General features: G+C 39.8%; 1 protein-coding gene across 1 annotated transcript in view; it reads right to left on the bottom strand.

Moving 5' to 3' along the window:
* Positions 1-824: 824 nt before the first annotated feature.
* RIMKLB (ribosomal modification protein rimK like family member B) overlaps positions 825-20,154 on the bottom strand; it is a 40,977-nt gene continuing 21,647 nt past the window's right edge. The window contains exons 4-7 of the mRNA XM_041414182.1: positions 9,895-10,125; positions 7,896-7,982; positions 4,807-5,010; positions 825-3,427 (exon numbers count right to left, since the gene is read on the bottom strand). Coding sequence (XP_041270116.1) covers positions 2,964-3,427; positions 4,807-5,010; positions 7,896-7,982; positions 9,895-10,125 — 986 coding nt within the window. The 3' untranslated portion in view covers positions 825-2,963. The remainder of the gene's footprint in view (positions 3,428-4,806; positions 5,011-7,895; positions 7,983-9,894; positions 10,126-20,154) is intronic.

Genomic DNA, 20,154 nt, shown 5'->3' with positions numbered 1-20,154 from the left:
GACTTATCTCCAAACTACTAATGGAAGCACCAACCAGAGGAGCAACTTATCAGAAGGGAGTCAAACTGCAATTCTCTCAACCCACTTGGTGTTTTTTAAAAAAATCTTATGTTTACTTCATGAATTTTACAACTGTGAGGTGTAACCTAGACATTCTGAAAGGGTGCTAAAAATGTAAGGTTCCTGTAAGCTAAAAGATACTATGGGGACTCAAAAAAACAATCCAGAATACTCTGTTAACTTTCATCTAAAAGATGTTTCCTGTGATAGAAACACGAAGGCCTTTATTCCACGTGTGCTTAACGTATGTCACAGCTAGAAAGGGAAGGATTGATCCTATCAGCCTGTCAAGGAATGCAGGCACCTACCAGTGAAAAGGAAGAGACAAAAAAAGGAAAAACAACAACAACAAAAAAAGAGCCACCCTCCACCCCAAATTTCCCTTAGATAAACAAGCAAGGGAAGTAGAGCTCTTGCAAGAGACAGTTTACTGCTCAGTGACTAGAGAATTAGGTTACTTTCATGTTCTGTCATTCTGTAACTCTTCACAGAAGTTGAAGACCTTTATATTCTTCAGGTATAACCTGTGCACTTGAAGGCTCAGTAAGAAGAAAATACCTTTAAAAATACCTTTACTGCTGAAGATCATTTTTTTGCTGGACCAGCTGGTCCACCCTCCTGCTTAACACCAACAGTCAACCTTTCACTTGATTTTAATAATAATATTTAATTCTACAAAAAAAAAAAAAAAGCCATTTTATTACATTCCTTTTAAAATAAAAAAAACAAACTGTACAAAGAAGCATGATCAAACCTCCATAAAGTAGGTTAATACTGTTCTGTTTATTGCCTCTTGAAGACTCTCTGCATAGTGTCCGTGAGTTGTGTTTAAGGTCCAAGTGAAGGTAAAACAGCAGAGCAGCAGAGAGGTGAGGAAGGGCCACAGAGGTGGGTAGTGCAGAACCTCAGAGGGTACATGGGACATGCTCCATTAAAGTATCCAGAAAACAGCAGCATTGCACACACACAACCCCCCTCCAAACAAACCTAGTTTCACAAGATGATTTTTCAATTGTAAACGTTTTACTTTGTTTTTAAAAAAGAGGCTTATCTTTATATATATATTTATATATATATATATAGTTCCAGGGCTTTATGAACCCCAAGAATAAGAGGGGAATGAAAAGGGAGAAGGAGGAGGAAAAGGAGGAGGAAGACAGGGACTGAAAAATGGACTCAGTATCTGTTTTGGTTATCTGTTTTCCAAACCAGCTCAAGGCTAATGACAAAATGCACAGCCAGAAGGATTAAGGAAAATCAGGAAGTCTGGAAAAAAATTAGGAGCTAAACAGCCAACACCCTCAAAAAAATAAAGCAAAACAATTGTGCACACACAAACACACAGGAGTGTGCGCACTCACACCACACACATGTAAGGACCTAGGATCAATCCCTTAATTGTTTGTGGACCTAGGTTGTTTTTGTTGGTTTTTTTTTTTCCTTTTTTAAAACTGTGGCTGGGCTCTTTTTTTTTTTTTTTTTTCCTTTTTTTTTTTTTTTTTTTTTTTTTTTTTTTTTTTTTTTTTTTTTTTTGCCTTTTTCAAATCTGCCACGTTTTCCAAAGCTAAGAACTGAATATTTCTCCCCAGTTATACTCTTTGGATTTATGCCAACATCGGTTTTTTATGTTCAGTGGGGAAAAAGTAAGCCTGGTAAGTATTGTATGAACTGCAGCTTTATTCTAAAATTCCTCTGGATGACTAATCACTTTTAACCAGCACCTCCCTCCTCCACACCTTACCACATTCCTCCCTCCAAAAAAAAGCAAACAAAACAAACAAACAACCCCCCCACCAATGTACAGGCTATAACTCAGTGTTTTCTTAACAAACAGTCTGCGGTGTTTTCACTTTGGCCACTGTTAAAGATGCAGGCATAGAGAAGGGAGTGTTGGACTAGCATGTATTAAAGAAAAAGGAACATTAACATTGCAGATCTCTCTCAGAAAGACTAAAACACTAACAAATACAAGTCGTTGCACGTTTGCTTTAAACTAGTGTAATTCTTTTTCACATTTTTAGATTAAACATCATTTTGTATACCAAACATTACAGTGCTGTTTATCTCCTCCAACCATGCAAAAAATAGTTAAAAACGTGCCACTTCTGCCCACAAATAGATACGACCAATTCCCCTATATACCTTCCAAAATCAGGATTTGAAATGAGAAAAATAGAAGTATCCTCCTTTAAAAGCTTCATAAAGGAATTTAGACACAAAAGCTGCCACTTAAAACCAAGATGATACAATTTACAGATTTTTACAGAAAGTTCACATTAAGTCAACTGACACCTCTCTCAGCCTTATCATTTGAAAGGCCGTATCCTGTAAGGTCAGAAAGTGATGACTTTAAAAGGATCCTGAACTTACAGCTCCCATCTATAGGAGTAGGAACAGCAGGTGTCCAGAAATTTTGAAATACTTGGTGTTTAACACCTTCAACTCACATAAAGAATTTGAGGCACTCAGCAATTCACAGGATCAAGCCTTACAGAGGTAGAAGAGATTTAACTGGTGCAGTAATTCACAGAAGTTTCTAGAGAGCTGCCAGACAACTTTCTGAAAATCTTCAAGTGTGAATCACACTTCAATGCTTGCCTGTGAAGACACATGAACTGCAATATATCTGGGACCAAAGCAGCATCCAAATAAAATTGCTGCTTGGTTACGAACTGAGCATCTCTACTGTAAAACTGATGAAGAATTAAGACAATTTAATGTTCTGCAAATGAGTAGGGACAGCAATCACAGCACGTGCGCCTTTCACTTTTGCTCTCTCGACTGACATACCCACCCCACTTTCCTCATTCCTCTGAGTGTTTCTGATAAACAGCATTGCAAGTTGGTTAAAAAAAAAAAATGTACAAGAGAGAGTTCTGTTGGTCACCTATTTACACGTGGCATCACTCCACAAGGAGCTTGATCTCATTGGCTAGTAGCTGGTTCATGTTGAAGAGAGCCCCCGGGAGCTTGGTGAGCAACTCTCTCTCCGTGGTCTCAGGGTCGCTGTCGACAGAGCTGGAGCTAGCACTCATGTTGTCGACAGCGGCCCCAGCTGGAGGGCCCAGCTCTGGCTCGCTAGTCTCGCTGGCCGTGGACACCACGGAGAGCAAGGACATGCGCCGCGTCAAGCGGCCGGGGGCCAGCAGGGAAGCGGCATAGTCCGCTATGATACCAGCTACGTCTAAATTACAAGCCTTGTCAAAGGCAATGAAACCTACATTTGCATTGGCCTCGCAGACGTAGAATGAGCCGTCGTCCTTCATCAGCAGGTCAATGCCGCACACATCCATGCCCAGGATGTTTGACACTTGGACTGCCAACTGCTTGCCTTGTTCGCTCAGCGAGCACATCATTCCTACGCCACCTGGAAAAAGTGAAAAGAACTTGCTGTCTGCACTCAGGTCACAAGTGGCTGACATCCTTCTCAACCGGGCAGTGCTTTTTGACTGGGAAGCTTCAAAGTCAGCTTGCAAGCACACTGCTGATGACTTAGAAAGCGATTCCTTTCCACAGTGACTACTAATGAACTTGATGCCACACCAGGATTTCAAAAGATTATGACTTGTTTAAACAGTTAAGCGATGGCTTTTTAGTCAACAAAAAATACACATTTTTATGATCCCAGGATATTAAAAAAAATGAACTAACAAACCACCCTTGTTCCTTCTAATGTAGAGGCTTTCCTTACGTGTTTGTACGAGATCATAAGAAATATTTCAGCAAAATTAAACCTAGAGCTCTTGATAAGACTACAACTCTAACTGTAGATATGATTGAGGGGAATGGGGATTAAGACATTAGCATCTGCTCACATACCTCTCAACTTCCCATCACAGGTTACTGTCTCTAAAGCAAGAATTAGGGAACTTTTGTGTCTGAACCTCAGCTCATCAGGCTCACAGTCCACCAACCAAGTATTAACTGGCTCAAGCTTCATCTATCACAATACTTAAATTGAAAAATAACCCAAATAATAAGAAACAACAAAAAAAAAAGCAGAAAAACCTTTCAGACTATATTTCCTCTGCATGAAGTAGCAGCTGAAATCTCTTAGGCATTTTGACCAACCAAAACTGCACTATACATGAACACATTTTATCCCATCCCTGCTCAAGCATGTTTCCTCCTTTTACCTTCAGAAACCCTCAAGTCCAACACCAAAACCTATGCAGAATCTCAGCTCTGAGCATGCTACAATCAATACAGTAACCTGCTCTTTCACCCAGATATGGTCTTTGTGGGAAGAGGTAGCAGGGAGGAACCTGACAGACTTAAGGCAGCACAGAAAATGCACAGCGCAATCCAACTGTTTATTGCCTTCAAGGGCTTCCTCACTTAACATTTTCTTCTACTCTCTTGCCAAATGACTAACTCCTCCACCTCCCTTAAGTGTTGCTTTTGTCTTCCTTCATTTTCTGATCCTCTCAACAGGATGAAACAAATGATAACGTGGCATTAGCATCAAACTGCCATTACCATATCAGCTGCTCCATTTGTGTTCTAGAACTTTCCCCGGCTTGTCATCATCCCATCTACCAAACACTTTGAGCAAAGATCATCTCTTCTTCTGTGTTTGCTCAACATGCTTCTAACTTAATCCTCATTCTTGTGTTTCCCCTTTAAACCCCCAGCAGTAAGCACAATTAATACAAAATAACACCCGCAGCTTATTTCAGTCAGCTTTGTGATTTTTCAACTGGGTTGAAATATTCTGATCAAAACTATGAGCAATGCTTTTCCTACCAAGTGAGCAGTTACTCTGCATCCTCCCATCTGTCGAGCAGCGGAGCATGGTGCCCACCACACGGCCTCCCACTACGATGACGCGCACATCCTTGCCATGGGACTCCTTAACGTATTTTTGAAATAAGTACGGGGCATCATGACGGATCAAATGGCTTAGGTCTGCCAAATGGTGCTTGTCTCGTGCCAGGAACACAGCTTTACCTGTATGGAGGAAAGAACATCGGGGTGTTGAAAGCAGCTACCCATCTGAGCTGCATCAATGATTCAGCACATGAAAGTAAAACCTCTGACCAGCACACTGCCCATTCTCAGAGGCCCCATCTGTAGCTTGTATCAATTTACAAATTCTTCCATGGACAACAGTGTTCCACTGATTCAGTGCTTTTAAGTGTTCAAGTACTGACAGAGCTGAGGAGACATGAGTTTAAAAAAAAAAGAAAAAGAAAGAAGCGAGGAAAAAGAAAAAATCTTTAGACAAAGGAGATGGTCTTGCAGTTTCAACTTCTTTCGGAACAAGTCCTTAGTGAGAGGAAAAAAAGGAAGAAATACTTAAAGAGCAGCCAACATGTAATTAATAACAATTTTGTTCATCCGAGAGGACAGGACCCACAGCCTACAGCTTTGACACACAGGAACCAACAACATGAAACTGCTGAACGCTGGGCAAGTAAGAACTCTGAAGTCTCTGGTGCGCCACTGCAGAACCACACACTTCTCTGTTAGGAAGTTCCTGAGAGCTGCTCTTCGCAATACTTAAAAGGGCTCAAAACTCCAGAATGAGGTCTGCAGTGGAACAACTACATTCAGAGGAAAACGTTCCACTCCACACTATCCAAGAAAATTTAGCAGAAGATTCCACAAGACATAAAATGGATGGATTATCTTTCAACTGAAAAAAAACCCTCTTGACAAATCACTGTATTTTCTGCAAGCAAACATCTCTAGGACTTGGATTTTTTAACCTAAAATAAGTAATTTCATTTCCTTTTCGTTTTAGGGCACACCAAAGACTTCTCTGTTCTTTTCCAGTTGTATTCACACTGGTTAAAGTCACCCCTGAACTACTTTCTATCCAATTTCCAGTCTCACAAGACTGCATCTCTTTCCATCTTTGCCTACATTTCCCAGCTTCTTTTCTCCTTTCTTAAGGACTCTATGTCATATTATGTTTTGCAATAAGGCTGCACACTTTCTCTTGAAGCAGAACTGTCATTCAATTCTGTTATGGTGCTAACAGAGTACAAACATAAATTGATAAACTGCCCTCCTTAAGTAAGAGAACAGAAATGCAGCAGTAGCAGGACTAAGATAAATAATGTGCAAATAATTCCACCAAGTGTTTCTATGCCCTACTAGAGCAGTCTCTGTTTAGACAGAATTTAAGGTCTCCATAACACAGAACACTGCTTGAGGATCATGGACTTTCTCATTACAGAGACATGAGAACGTAAGCTTAAAATTCACAAAAAGAAAAAACTTCCATGTCCTTTCTCCCACTCCAAACTTTAACTCTTCTACAGGCAATTAATAATCCTGCTGTATTCCTGAAATGGAAAAGGAAGAATGATGCCTTGGAGAGAAACTACTTAGTTCTTGCAAATTATCCAGCATCATGACATCTTGGTAAAACCAGGATTGGCTCATTTACTGCAGCAGCAGACTGTGCAGAAAATTGGCCTAGAACAGAATGACTTTTATTCATCAGCCAGTACCTATGACCACATTTGCCTATTTATTTTAAACATCATTTGCAAATGGCTGCTCTTCAATTAATTTGAAAAAGTTTCCCCAACTCTCTTAATGTGAAAAGCTATGTACTTTGCATAAATTTGCATTAAAATGCCTGGAATTTAAAGTGCTCTAAAGCAAACCTTGTAAACAGATTTACAGGAATCCTGGCTAAAAAAGGGAGAAGAAAATCAATAGCTGAAACTATAAAATTATTTCATAGGTCTTCACTAGAGGCAGTGTTAAGTCAAATCCACTGTCTCAGATATTCCACAGCTGTCAAATCGAGCTTGCTGCAACATCAAATTCCACCTCGGCTTTAGAGCTCCACCCACACTTTAAAGCCACACTAACAGGTATTGCTGCTAACAGCAGCAGGTCTTCCTCATCCCCAGCATTTTGCTCTCTTCCATTTCATCAACACAAGCCTTTGTGCGAGTAAGTGCTAAGTCATGTAAGGAATTAATCTGAGATCCATTTGGCATCAGTTCCTGATCCATTTACTACATGGCCACAGAAGCACTCATGCCAGCAGAAGAGAAGCATCAGAGCAGCAGAGAGTGAGAGCAAACTGATGGACAGAAAGAAAGAAGTGATATCCTCTAGTTATGATTTTGTTTGAAGTAACTCCTGGTTTTGTGCCTTAACTTTATTTTTAGTCTCTTTATAGAACAAGTACTTATTAAATTTGTTTTAAAGTATATTAGAAACAGAGCAACTTCCTGTGCAAATAACCTCTGTAATTGATTTAAACACGGCTTCCTTTAGTAACCACTATTTAACACTAAATTAGGTTGATATTTGTTTTATATTCAACATTTAAAACATAAGACTGGTAACAGAGCAATTTAATCTGAACCTGAGGTAATACCACCAGCTCTGTCAGAGGTATTTTTCTGAAAAACGGAAATTCAGTTTTGCAAACAATACATAAGATTTTAATTAAATCAGAATCCTAATTATAGACAAAGTCGAGTAGGAAAGAAGTCACTGAATGAACTGAGATTTCATTTCTTAGGCCTATTTAAAAACACCCCTAAAATCCATGTAGGCTTCTTTCAACTTCACGAAGGCCAGACCTCCCATTATTCCAGTTCAAAGCTTTCCTCATAGAAGTCACTAATGCACCATAATTCTGAATGCTTTGCCCCCTGCCTTTGCAAGACTGGGTTCTACTAAAACTGTTTCCCAGTGCTGCAGCCTATGCAACATTCAGCACTCAAGAGTGGTAGAATTTAGATGAATTGGAAAGAAGTCCAACATCTAACACATCTTCTTAACTATCACTCCTTGATGAGACAAAATGTTGGAGTGCTGCTCAGAATACTCCTTGCCCTCACCCCTGACCTCACACCCACCTCGATGACCCCGCGTGTTCTTCACCACCATAGGGAACTCCAGCACTTCCGCCTCATCAATCATTTTGGAAAAATTCTCATGACCACCTGGCAAAAAGAAAACCAACAACATTATGTGCCACCAGTCTGCTGTGGCCAAATTTGGGACGTACTTGCCATACATTCCTCCCACCCTTACAGCTTAGATAATGCAGAGAAGTCATCAGTTAAGGAGGACCTTGGTCATGGAGCATGATCAGACTTTGAAGGTGTTTGTGATGTGGGGGATACTAAGACCTACTTCCTTTTGAATTGAAGACACAAATTGACAAAGGCCGCTTGATCACAATCCCAAAAGACTCACTCTAATCTTCCAAATCCAAATGCCCCAATTCTACCATCTTGTTCCAGTTTATCACTTCTACTTTATCAACTTCCATCTTTTCAAATGTCTAACAGCAAAACAGAAGACACATAACACTAGTAATAGTTCCATCCAAACTACTAACCAGGAAAGCAACATGGAACACAATGACAAGGCATAATGCACAGAGCAGCAGCAACCCAGACCTTGTCAGTCCACCTCCCCTCTTCTCAAGGCTTAAGTCTCCTGTACCTCATTCTGCCTATATCCTGAAGTAGTACTTCAACCTTTTAATCTCATTGCATCTGTAAGGACCTTAGAGAGTAGCTTTTAATGGCCATTCACACAATTATGGTTGATACTTCAAGGTTACTTGAGTTCAATTCAAAGAAGGCTGACCACAGCACAAGAAATACAGACGAGAAAAGTCAGCAGACAAAGGGATGAGCCCCCTCTAACACATCATGCAGTAAAGTGCAGAAGTCAAGCCAAGACACAAAGTCACAAAGCCAGCAGCAGCCATCACAACCCTGCCATGGAGTTTAATGCATGTCATGGAGTAACATGTCAGCCAGCACACTGCTTTACTTGGCAAAGTCAGCTCTCTCACTGACAACTTGATACTTGGAGTTTAAAAAAACAAAAAGAAAAAAGAAGAGAAAAAAAGAAAGTCATGCTTCTGTCAAATTCCAGAGGCAGACACTAACAGAAGTGGGAAGGAGTAATGACCAAAGAGGTATGTTCTGCAACTATTAAGCATCATTCCTGGTCTCCCCTTCCACCCAAAAATTAAAAACTCATTCCTTTCTCAACAAGTTAAAACAACCACATGTATAAAGAAAGGGTATGTTTCTTCTCAAATGTGTTTTCACGGTAATTGATAGAAAGCCACAGTTTTGTCAATTTTTTTTCTCATTTTGTCACATTCCCATTACAAAAGCCTATTGATGCAATCACACAAAAGGGAGGAAAGCGCTGGTATTCCCAGAAGGAACAGAAGGTTGAGAGGTATCTACAGTTCTTTAACAGACTGTAATTAAAAGCAGAAATAGCATCGGGGTAGCTCAGACAAATGGTTCCTCTAATCTAGCACTCTGTCAGGAAACAGAGATACCAGAGATTCCAGAGGCAGGCACGATGAACAATAATTAACTGTCTTGGTGGGAAACAAAGCCTAAACTATTGTTAAAAGATGAACACAAGGGCTCATACTCCTTGCTACTCTTGTCCTTTCACAAAAACTGATGTATTTGCAGACACTTGTATTCATATAGGAGTTTAATCTACTTTCACGTTGTACCAAAGTCTAGTTTTCTGTAGTACTTATGACATTAGTACCCCAAGCTCTTGTCTGCTGTTTTGGGCAATTGGAAAAGAACAGAAAGTATTATAGCACTAACAGCCCAAGTCAGTTGCTTGGAAGGCTGAGGTACAGTTCAAGTACTCTTTTCAAAGCATCAAAAGCCAATCAACAAGGACAAAACCAGAATCTGGGTATCACAACTTTAATTTCCTTTTTGGTTACTCAACACTTAGCTGTGGAACTGGACTCATGCTGCTTAAATTTCTATGGATTTCCAAAACTTACACCTTTTGCACTGCAAAAGCACAAGTTGTCTAAGCAACTATGCTACCCTTTTGATCCAACAGCCTTACCATATGAAAAAGTGTCTGGAAGAGGCACACCATGGCCAGCAAGTTCTTGAAATGTCCAGAACTTGTTGACACAGTTGAGGATGGCTTGAGGACGATTCATCAATCGACAGCCCATCTTCTCTAGGTGGCGAAGGACTGTGATGTCGCTGTCACTCTGGACCCAAGGTGTTGGCACACGCACAACCACTACTTGTGGGTAAGCAGTAATGAGCTCCCCTTTCACCCGGAGACCTAAAGAAGGAAGAGAGAAAACATCCCAGTCTTAAGTCACAAGGTCTCCAAGAGAAGGTAAACAGGCACAGCAATACTGCACTATCTGTGATCAGAGACATACCAGACTTCAGCACTGAGTGTTAAAACAGCACAACTCTCCCTAGCACGCATCTTGTCAGCTGTGCTGTTTCACTCATGTCACTCTTAACTCACTTAAAACTAGGACCAAGCAAAAACCAGACTTAATTAGGGCACACAGTCTTGGGCTCCTTCCCAGGGTGACGGACATTTGTTTACAGGTTGACACTCCACCCTTTCTACAGTGTAAGCTGTACACTACACTCACATCAGCTGTATCAACAGCTCTGAAGGTTCCTGCCTCCTAGCGCTTGTTCTTGCCTACAGGATGCAGTTCATACCTTTCCCAGTCCCAGCTGTATTGATCCCTCTCTTTGTGGCACCACGTTACACAACATATTGCCAAAGTAACAGAGACTAGATAGGATCCTTAAAAAAACACAAAAAACCAGCAGTATTTTTAACAGGTCATTTCAACAATCTGATTTGTATTAAATTAAGTAGTCAGAAATAATTTTATCAGCTAACAGGGAAGCACCCTGTGACAAAGGCAGGACCTAGAAGGAAAGCCAGCTTTGCCACAAAGATCAATATATTACTTAATCACGACCCATAGTTTTACAGGCTAATTCTCTGAAAAGGAAACACTGGAAGACGAGCTGCAGGAATAGGCATACGACAGGACTGGACAGGAAGGCATCAAGCTCAATGGAGACGGTCTGGCATCTGAAGACGGGAAAAGACAAACAAGGTTTGATATTTACTTTATTTGCCTTATGTTCAAAGCAAAAACTTATGACTTCAGCTAAAAAATACTCAGCTCACGCTGCTGTCAGCACCTTAAGGGTTAAAAAAATAAAAAACAAAAAAAAGTGAGCTGAGAAATCACAGTGCATCTGCATCTTGTGCCTACCAAAGGCCACCTGTAACTTGTGAGATCTAACCACATTTTATTACCTGATTACTGTATTCCAAAGATGCTACATTACAAATACAGACTTATATCTACTCTGCATGAAGGCACTGATTGCCAAGCTATATATTTCATTACAAGGTGCATTAGAATTAATTGGGGGAGAATTGGGATGGAGGGGGGAGAGAAGAAGGGGAAGTTTCCCCCATTCTGTACTTCCCTTTTTTTCTTTCCTTCTCCCAACCGGGATGTATTTTAGACCTAGCATTAAACATAATGAAGCAACCACCTAACTCCCAAAATGGAAGTTGAAATGTGCTGCCCAGTCCTCAGGAGAACACAGAACCATATTCTGGAAAGGCCAAAACAGAGCCACATCCAATACAAATCCCTTCTTCCAATTCCCACAGCCATAATTGCACAGAGATGAGCAAACATAAGCAGACGGGTGCTCTGGCTGCTCACCTCATTAGCACCAAGCACTGCCGCATTGCAGCTGACATGACTCGCGTGTTTAAGCAAGCAGGCTTCAGACACACACACACACCCCATTTTAGAGAGGCATCTCAAGCAAGATTAAAAACAAGACACTGCTACAAACCTAAGCAGACTGTGAACAGCACAAATGGACTACCATCTCCTTTAGCCAGAAAAGGAGTACAGATTCAGCAAGCAGAGGATTTTTTTACTTATTAGTCGTATTTCACCTTACACATGTCTTTTTCCATTTAGGTGCATGCCCAATTACACCCACTTTTTGCCAATGTAATTGCATGCACATCCTGATCCACATGCAAGCTGTGCAACAATCATTCTAAAAAGGACCGCATTTTCTACACAGCCCCAAATTGCCACCGTCATCTGTGTTGTGAACCAAAACGACATAGTTTTCCAATTCATAATCTCTCAGTCTATTTTGTTGTTTTGCTTTAAAGTCACGCCACATGCTGAAGTTTTGCACCATGGATTCTGAAAAAGAAAAACAGCAGTTTGAGGAGATGTGTTTGTCTCACCCGGAATTCTTCTGAGAGTACCTGTGTTAGACTTGACTATCAGACTGCTGTAAATTCAGCCAGGTCACCATCACCCCTGAAGTGACTTTGGAAGTACAAAGATGTTATCAACAGAACAGTCTGAGGTTTTGTTTCAGATTCAGTCATATTCTCTGGTCTGGATACTGTTCTCCCCAGAACAAAATTTCTCTCCCCTTACAGAAGGCAGTTTGCAAACAAAAGAAGAGCTATTCAATGAAATGTATAATTTGAATCACTACTACTGATATGCACCATAAAAATTAGCTGCAGTCTCCCAGCAACATAGCAACAGAAACAGCTTTATTGCAGTAAAAAGGAGAGGCAGATTCTGCCATTTTGGAACAAGCGTGCATTCAGCATCTGAGACCCATCAGTTAACAATCAGGTTAATGGTCATTATTGCCAAGTGGGCTGATAAAATAATAGTTATTCACTATAATGCACTGAAAGCAGCAACACAAAAGATACTAATGCGTACGGGTAATTTTTTTCCCAAAGAATTGATTAATGAATGCAAAGAAAAATAAGGGGAAAAAAGACTACAGAGATGTTGGTAATGGTTAAGAGGTAATTTTTTTTTTCTTTTAAAATCATAGATTGTGCTAAGTTGAAAGGGACCCACAAGGCTCATCATGTCCAACTCCTATCATTGCACAGAACAGCCCAAATAATCACACCCTGTACCCAGGAGCATTGTCCAAACACTTCCTGAACTCTGTCAGGCTTGGTGCTGTGACCACTTTCCTGGGGAGCCTGTTCCAATGCCCAGACTCCCTCAGTGTGAAAAACCTTCTTCTAATATTCAACCTAAACCTCCCCTGACTCAGCTTCAGGCCATTTCCTCGAGTCCTGTCACTGGTCACCTCAGAGAAGAGATCAGTGCCTGCCGCTCTGCTTCCCCTCATGAGGAAGCTACAGACCACTCAAGGTCTTCCCTCAGCCTCCTCTTCTCCAGGCTGAACAAACCAAGTGACCTTTTTCACAGTTTGGCACACAAAACTGCACACAGCTGAGATGAACCCTCTTTTCTTTGCGGTTATAGGATCATTCTGATCCCAAAACAGAAAAGCAGGTTACACTCACTGTTGCCTGTGGACAATGAACTGACCTCACAAATACACAGAAAGCAGACACTCAGATCATACAGAAATACCTTGACAAATAACAAGTTAATCCATTCATTGACATTTTCAGGGGATGCCCATGACATTGCAGACACGGCAAAGAGACAGCTATACAGTCCTTTGAATTACCCATAATATAAACTAGGAAAGGAAAATTCAAGCTTATCCAATACTGTGAACTTTCTCATCATATAACAACCATTTTACCAGAGCCTGAGGAACAATTTTTTAGGTTATTGCAAAATATTTGGTGTTGTTTGGTTCTATGATATAAAGACTCATGAGTTGGAATATCACACAGTAAAAACAGACGTAAACCCTGCTCTTCAACAAGACCTATTCTTTCACTCAGTTCCAGCTGTCTTTGTTCTTCCTCTGCAAGACAAAATTCTCCAAAATGGAACATGGTACACCTATAACATTAGACACCAATCATCACAGTATTCAGACAAAGTACAAAAGGAATTTTTGCAATGTGAACTGTAATCACCTGGGAATAAACCTCACCAGTTACACCATACCCCTCAAAGTCAGAGCCTCAAGTTTCTCTCAAAAACAGCTCAAAGTAGCACATGATAGAACTGAGTGGGTAAATGCATGATTATTCATCAGTTGGCCCAGCCACTCCTCCTGCTTTTCACTCCCAAAGAACAGCAGGCAAGCTTAAAATGCAAAGCAGCTGGTCTCTGCTAAAAAGGATTATTTTGACCCAAAAGGTAGAAGCCACCACATGGACCTGTGAAAACCACAGAAAACAGACAGAGCATTAAACTGTACTAAAGACAGAAGAAAGAGGCAGAGATGACTACTGCTATTACCTGTGAAATCAGAAGATGTGCATCTACACCCTTAGAAAGTTCCTGAGACACTAACCTCCAGCACAGCAGAGCCTATTCACACAGTAAGATACTCAGGACGACAGCTGTCTCTCAGAAACCTGATTTAGTACAATTTAGGGTAGACAAACACTCCCTGGACAAACATACTCACATGGATGGCTAAAAAGGATCAAGATTTCAAGAAACTGTGTATGGCTTCTGAACATTTTAATTCAAATCCAAGCAGTATTTAAAATTGCTTACATTTTTGAAACTTATTATATCCCATTTGAGCCTACACAAATCCCTTCCAATCTCTACAAGACTCATTCATCAGCAGATTAGTAACTACTGCAAAGCAGTATCTCATGTCCAGTTTGCATGTTACAAACAACTGTACTTTTAGTTGAAACAATGCAAGTGCTTTCACAGAAAAAATGTTGTTTCAGAAGGTAAGTCTACAAACTCCACGACTGCAAGGACATCAAAAATATTTTCAGATGTTTTATATATCTTGATTTAGCAAACATCAGGCACTTTTAACACAGATTAAACCTCAGTAATATTAAATAAATTTATAAAAGGCGAAGCTTTTCACTGTGCCTGGAGACAGCTGGTGCACTGCCTTGCTACTCATGGAAGCTCATGACCTATCAAATCCATTTCTGACCAAACAGATCAGAAGAGCAGGAATGAGGAACAAAAGGTGCATCTTTCAAATTGACTTCCTGTATATATTTCACAGAATTTGTCTAAGAATTGTGTGGCTATGAGATGTTCCCAAACGTGACAACACAGTTAATGTACATGTAATCCACGTACAACGTGGGTAACTATGCAAAAAATCCTTACTCTGTGGCCTCAGCTGCCACAGGCTGCCATTGTAACTTCAGTGACTTTTTGCCTCTAGCAAAACCCCCCCAAAAAACATCAGGTCTCTGAAAAACGTAAGTAAAACAAAGCAGGAAAAAAGTGTTTCAGTATTCAGACAGATCCAGGATGTGGAATACTTTTTCTAACAGGCATACCAGCATATAAGTGGTTGGTCATCGTGCCTGCAGCACTACAAAAAATAAAATCTAAATCAAATTTCACTAGCATAAAACATACACCAGCTCCCACCACATTTCCAACAGGAGCTAGCAGGGTCTGGGAACTTCCAGATATATTACCCAGATTTTTCCTGAGAGATCTGTCGGCTACCCTGAAAGTCTCCAGCTCTCAGAACTTTGTTATACAAATTTATTCATCCACCCATCCATGGAGCTGCTAACGTTTCCCAAATGAACAGTCACTCAGCAAGCAGGCTATAATGAATTCAGTTCAGTAAGCTGGGAGAAACAGGCAAGCCTTCTATCACACAAACCTTTCCTCATATTTTGGTGATATTACATCCTGCTACTTGCTCTTCACAATTCATCAGTTGTTCTCACAGACATCACTGAATTTTTCTACAAGCCTGGACTCACTCCTGCTCTCAAATCAGTGCATTCCTATTTCATTTGTCCTCCCAATATCTGTCACCCACAAGACACTGCATAATATTTGCATTAAATCATTATAAAGTGTTTAATAATTACTTACAGTTTACTTGCAGGGAATTAAATGTGTTTCACCCTAATTGCCATGTTAAAGCAAGCTTAAAGCTCAGAAGGGAGATATCCCAAAACTAAATAGCAGATTACTGCAATAACAAGTTATACATTCCCTCACTAAACTCCATCACAACCAAATCTCTAAAATTTTCAAAACTCATCATACTTCAAATATACATTCTGCCAAGACTGTGTCAGAATTAAGGAATAATTAACAGAAGCAGAATTAACGTTAATGAAATACTACTCTATATCTCAAAAGCTTGCTGCTATATTAATTTAACTTTATGTATCTATTTATAACCCAACTACAAACAACAAAATTTCCAGAAACTAGGTGATAAACATTCTTTTTTCCAACTTCTTTTTTCAAACCTTCGCTGAAAAACAAAACTTTATTGAAATATACAAGTATTTTGGAGCAATTGGCAATTCCTGGGGGTTTCGCCAAAGACAGAGGCAGTCACTGAAGTTAAATTCCTCTTCTGAAAAGTGGCTGCTTGTGGCAGCTGTATGCTAGACGAAGTATCACACTTCAAATGCAATTTTATTTGAACCAGAACTTAACCTCTGAAAGGCAGCTAAGCACTGAAATTTTAGAGAACCACCAATTTATTAACACCAAACTGAACCTCCCCTTTGAAGTTGCACAGGAATTTTTCCTATATCACTTATCACCTGACAGTCACAGTTTATTAGTCTGAACATTAAGTTGTCACAATTCCTCCAAAACGTCACTGCCATGTAAAAGCCTCTTTGGTATCAAGTATTACCAAGCTATTTTCGACTCTAGTGTCCACAGAAACAGATTTCTCCAGTAGTTCTGTGCCGGGTGTTTTAAATTCAAATTCTCTCGCTTCCTGTCCTGCTCATTAGTTTTTTCAAACCAAATTAACAAGTGCTAACATTCAACCCTATGTGTTTAATATGACCTCACCCTACTTCTCCACAAAAACTTGACCAGAAAGGCTTCCCACCAAGACACACTTCCATAGCTCAGCAGCACCAAGAAAATCACACAGAGACAAAACTAATCTCTCCAGAACATCACCATGCCACTGTATTCAGAAAAAAAAAGTATTTTAGAAACCGGGAGCTGTAGATTTAGCAAGCCCTTATGATGAAACCTTTACCTAAACCCACTGCTCTGCACAGATCACACTTCAAAAGCAGACATCTGTTTATAATCCAGATATGATATTTTAGTTCCTATATGGTTCAGGTGAGGGCTCTTATATCTCATTGGGACTTTTGTACAGTAGTTCCACAAGGTGAACTCAGAACATTCCTGGGTCAAGTAAGCATGACTGACAGAGTTTTAGATGTCTAAAGCATCCTCAACTGAGAAAACACCCACTTGTGGCAGGTGTCTGTCCTATATCATCTGTCCAGAGCCTACCGACACTGAGAGCCTTAGAAATAACAAGTTCTGGAATCCCTTCCCCAACTCAAATGCAGAAAGTCATAAACACTAAACAATCTCATTCTAATTCAGTGTTACAGAACAAGAACAGAATCATAAAATCATTAAGGCTGTAAAAAACCTGTAAAGTCAAGTCCAACTATTAACCCAGAATTGCTAAATATATGTAAACCAACCTTACTGTAATCTAACTCCACTCTTAACACTCAGTCTTTCCCATGTTTTACACGTGCTGTTTCTGTTCACTCTGAATAGCAGATGAAGGAAAAAAGTTAAGGATATACCTCAAAAAAAAAAAAAAAAAAAAAAAAAAAAAGGCTGAAGAAAAACATTTTCCAAAAAAAAAAAAGAAATCCCAAGGAAGGTTTCAAGCAACCCCACAAAAGAAAAAAAAAAAAAAAAAAAAAAAAACCCAAAAAAAAAAAAAAAAAAAAAAAAAAAGGCTGACTGAAAAGGTCTTTCCAAAAGCAGAAAGAAATCCCAAGGAAGGTTTCAAGCAACCCCACAACAGGTTCTCCTCCCATCTGAGATTAATCAGATTTGTTTCCTGTAATATCAAAACCTACTAAATATCTTTAAAATGCCTAACATAATGCACCTCATCTCTCTCTGCTACCAAATAATACCTTCTGACACCAGGAGATGCTGTTTTTTACTTAAGCAAAGTGCTGAAGCAAAGTGGAGAAGTGAGTTTCAGTTTGTAATGAAGACACAGATCCTTCATATCTGTCTCCAATAACAGAAAAGATACCTAAAAGAATGTCTACACTGTCAGAAACTTTTAATAAATTCTATCCAACTCCCTCTCCTTTCCAATTTTTCCTAAATATATTTAGCTAAGCCTAAACTCTGGGGACTGGAAAGATCCCCTCAGTTTATTGCTGCAGTCTAAGGCCTTCCTCATAAAAACTGCATTCAATTTATGAATTGGAAGCACTTATTTTGGAAACAAATGTATCCTTCTTAAAAGAAGGGATTTAGCTGTGGTATTTTGGGAAAAAAAAAATTGCATTAAAACTGACTCTAAAGCTTGCAGAGATAATATCAATTCCTGTCAATTAGGAGAGTCTGTTGTTTTGTGGGGGTTTTTTAATGTGTCAGAGAAAAGCTTGTACTTGGACATACAGCCTACAACAGTTCAGTCGTCCTTGTGAGTACAGTATTTTCCTCCACTAACACCTTCAGTCCCCTAAAAAAGCTGTTCTAGACCAAAAGCTATAACCCAAAATTTCTTAGTTTTGACAGACACTGACATAGAACCATACACAAATCAAAGGTAGAGAATGAGGAATTCCATTTTTCCTACACCTCTGTAAGCAAACTCACTGTCTCCTCTTTCTGACTTTAGAGGGTTAAAACTATACTGCAATAGCTCTACACCTGCTCCATGCCCATACTGTAATGACAACACAGATATAACACTGCAGTATTATTTTGTACCTGATCTGGATGCAGAAGCTTCCACCTAGTCACAAAAACATGTTAACTAATTAAGATACTTACTTAGTATGCTCCCTAATTAATACACTCCATACAATCTATAATTTTCTTCTAGAAAGAAAATGTTCCTCATTATTACACAGTCCTTCCAATCAGTCCAATCAAATAAGAAAACCATTAGTGGCTGCACTGTATTCACAGATACCATGCTAAAGCAAGTAGAAGGGACATCCCTCCCATGCAGCTAGTTTTGACCTTTGAAGGCAACACATTTAAGAGATCAGCCAATTTACCACTAATCTCTAGACTGTAAGGGTAATTCTGTGCTTACCAATCCCTACAAGCTGGTATTTTTATAAACATTTAGTCTACACTACAAGTTTTGAAGCTCTCTTGTTTTTTCTGAAATAATCACCCACCCAATTTACAAAGAAATAAAAACCACTAAGGGTCAACAGTTCTCACCACAAACAAGTCAATGGCAGAGAAGAGAAACAAAAGCTTTTTTACCACTTCAGGTATGATAAGTCTCCTTAGTTCATTTAGCTCTTCCACAGATTACTTAAAGAATCACCTTTAAATATTTGCAATTACATTTTTCTTCAAGTTCTTCCATTTTACAGCAACACAATCATAGAATTTCATTACCGAATGTCACTCTTGATTTGTTCTTAGTTACTGAATTGCAATTTACATTCATTCCTAGACTCTGCCTCTAACAACTTAAAAAGATTAAAAACTCTGAAAGGAAAAGGTCTGACAGCATGCTATGAACCTTGGAAGACCTAAGCAAGAAAGTGGAAGAAATGAGCACCTCTTTAGAAATCCCCATGCTGAAGAAAGCACTCACATAAGGTTATGGTTCTAAGACAATTTTGACTTAAATCCTGTTGCTGCCAACAGTTTTACTCTCCAGCTCCATGCAATCCTACAGTGGCATGTAGTACCACCCACTCCCTATCACTCATACACAGACCCACTGTGAGCTGGTAAGCTTCCCACACCAGCAGGAAACTTCTGCTCTTCTGTGGAATTCAATTTCTTGCAGGTGTTGCAAACTGAACAAGATCACTGCAGGATCTGATGAATCCAGGTGTCAACTGAAACAGAGAAACCTGGATCACAGCAAGGACAGCAAGGATCTCAACAGTATAAACTGGCAAGACAGTGCTGTTTTGAGACTAGAATTACCTACAGTGAGGTGGGTATTCTTTCTGCATTTACAACTCGATGGTCACTATGCTAGCCCAGCCTCCAACTCTGTAAAACCAAACCAATCAGACTGATTTCTGTTTCTCCAACTCCTGTCCTATGCAGGTAATACGTTCTCTGGTGGTTTCCATTCTCTCAGGTTAAGAAAAAATTTCAGCAAAACTGCTACAAAGGCCCAGTTGCCAGAGTTGTTTGAGCAGGACTAACAATTACAAGCAATAAGACATGCAGTTTACATGTACAGAATCTTTTCTGCCTGCAACCACTGAACTTATTCAACTCAAAGCATCCACAAAGGGCATGCACTTTCAGAATCCTGCCTCACCTTTAGTCCCAAGCATGTAAGGAGGAGTGCACAAAGAACCATTTCAGTCTTAGGCCAGAATGATCCTGGGAAGATTGACAGAAAA

This window comes from Onychostruthus taczanowskii, unplaced genomic scaffold, assembly GCF_017590055.1.
Source record: "Onychostruthus taczanowskii isolate IOZ18803 unplaced genomic scaffold, ASM1759005v1 scaffold44, whole genome shotgun sequence".
In the NCBI taxonomy this organism is placed as follows: domain Eukaryota; kingdom Metazoa; phylum Chordata; class Aves; order Passeriformes; family Passeridae; genus Onychostruthus; species Onychostruthus taczanowskii.
The sequence above is the reverse complement of the archived record's forward strand: the minus strand, read 5'-3'. Positions and strand labels throughout refer to the sequence as shown.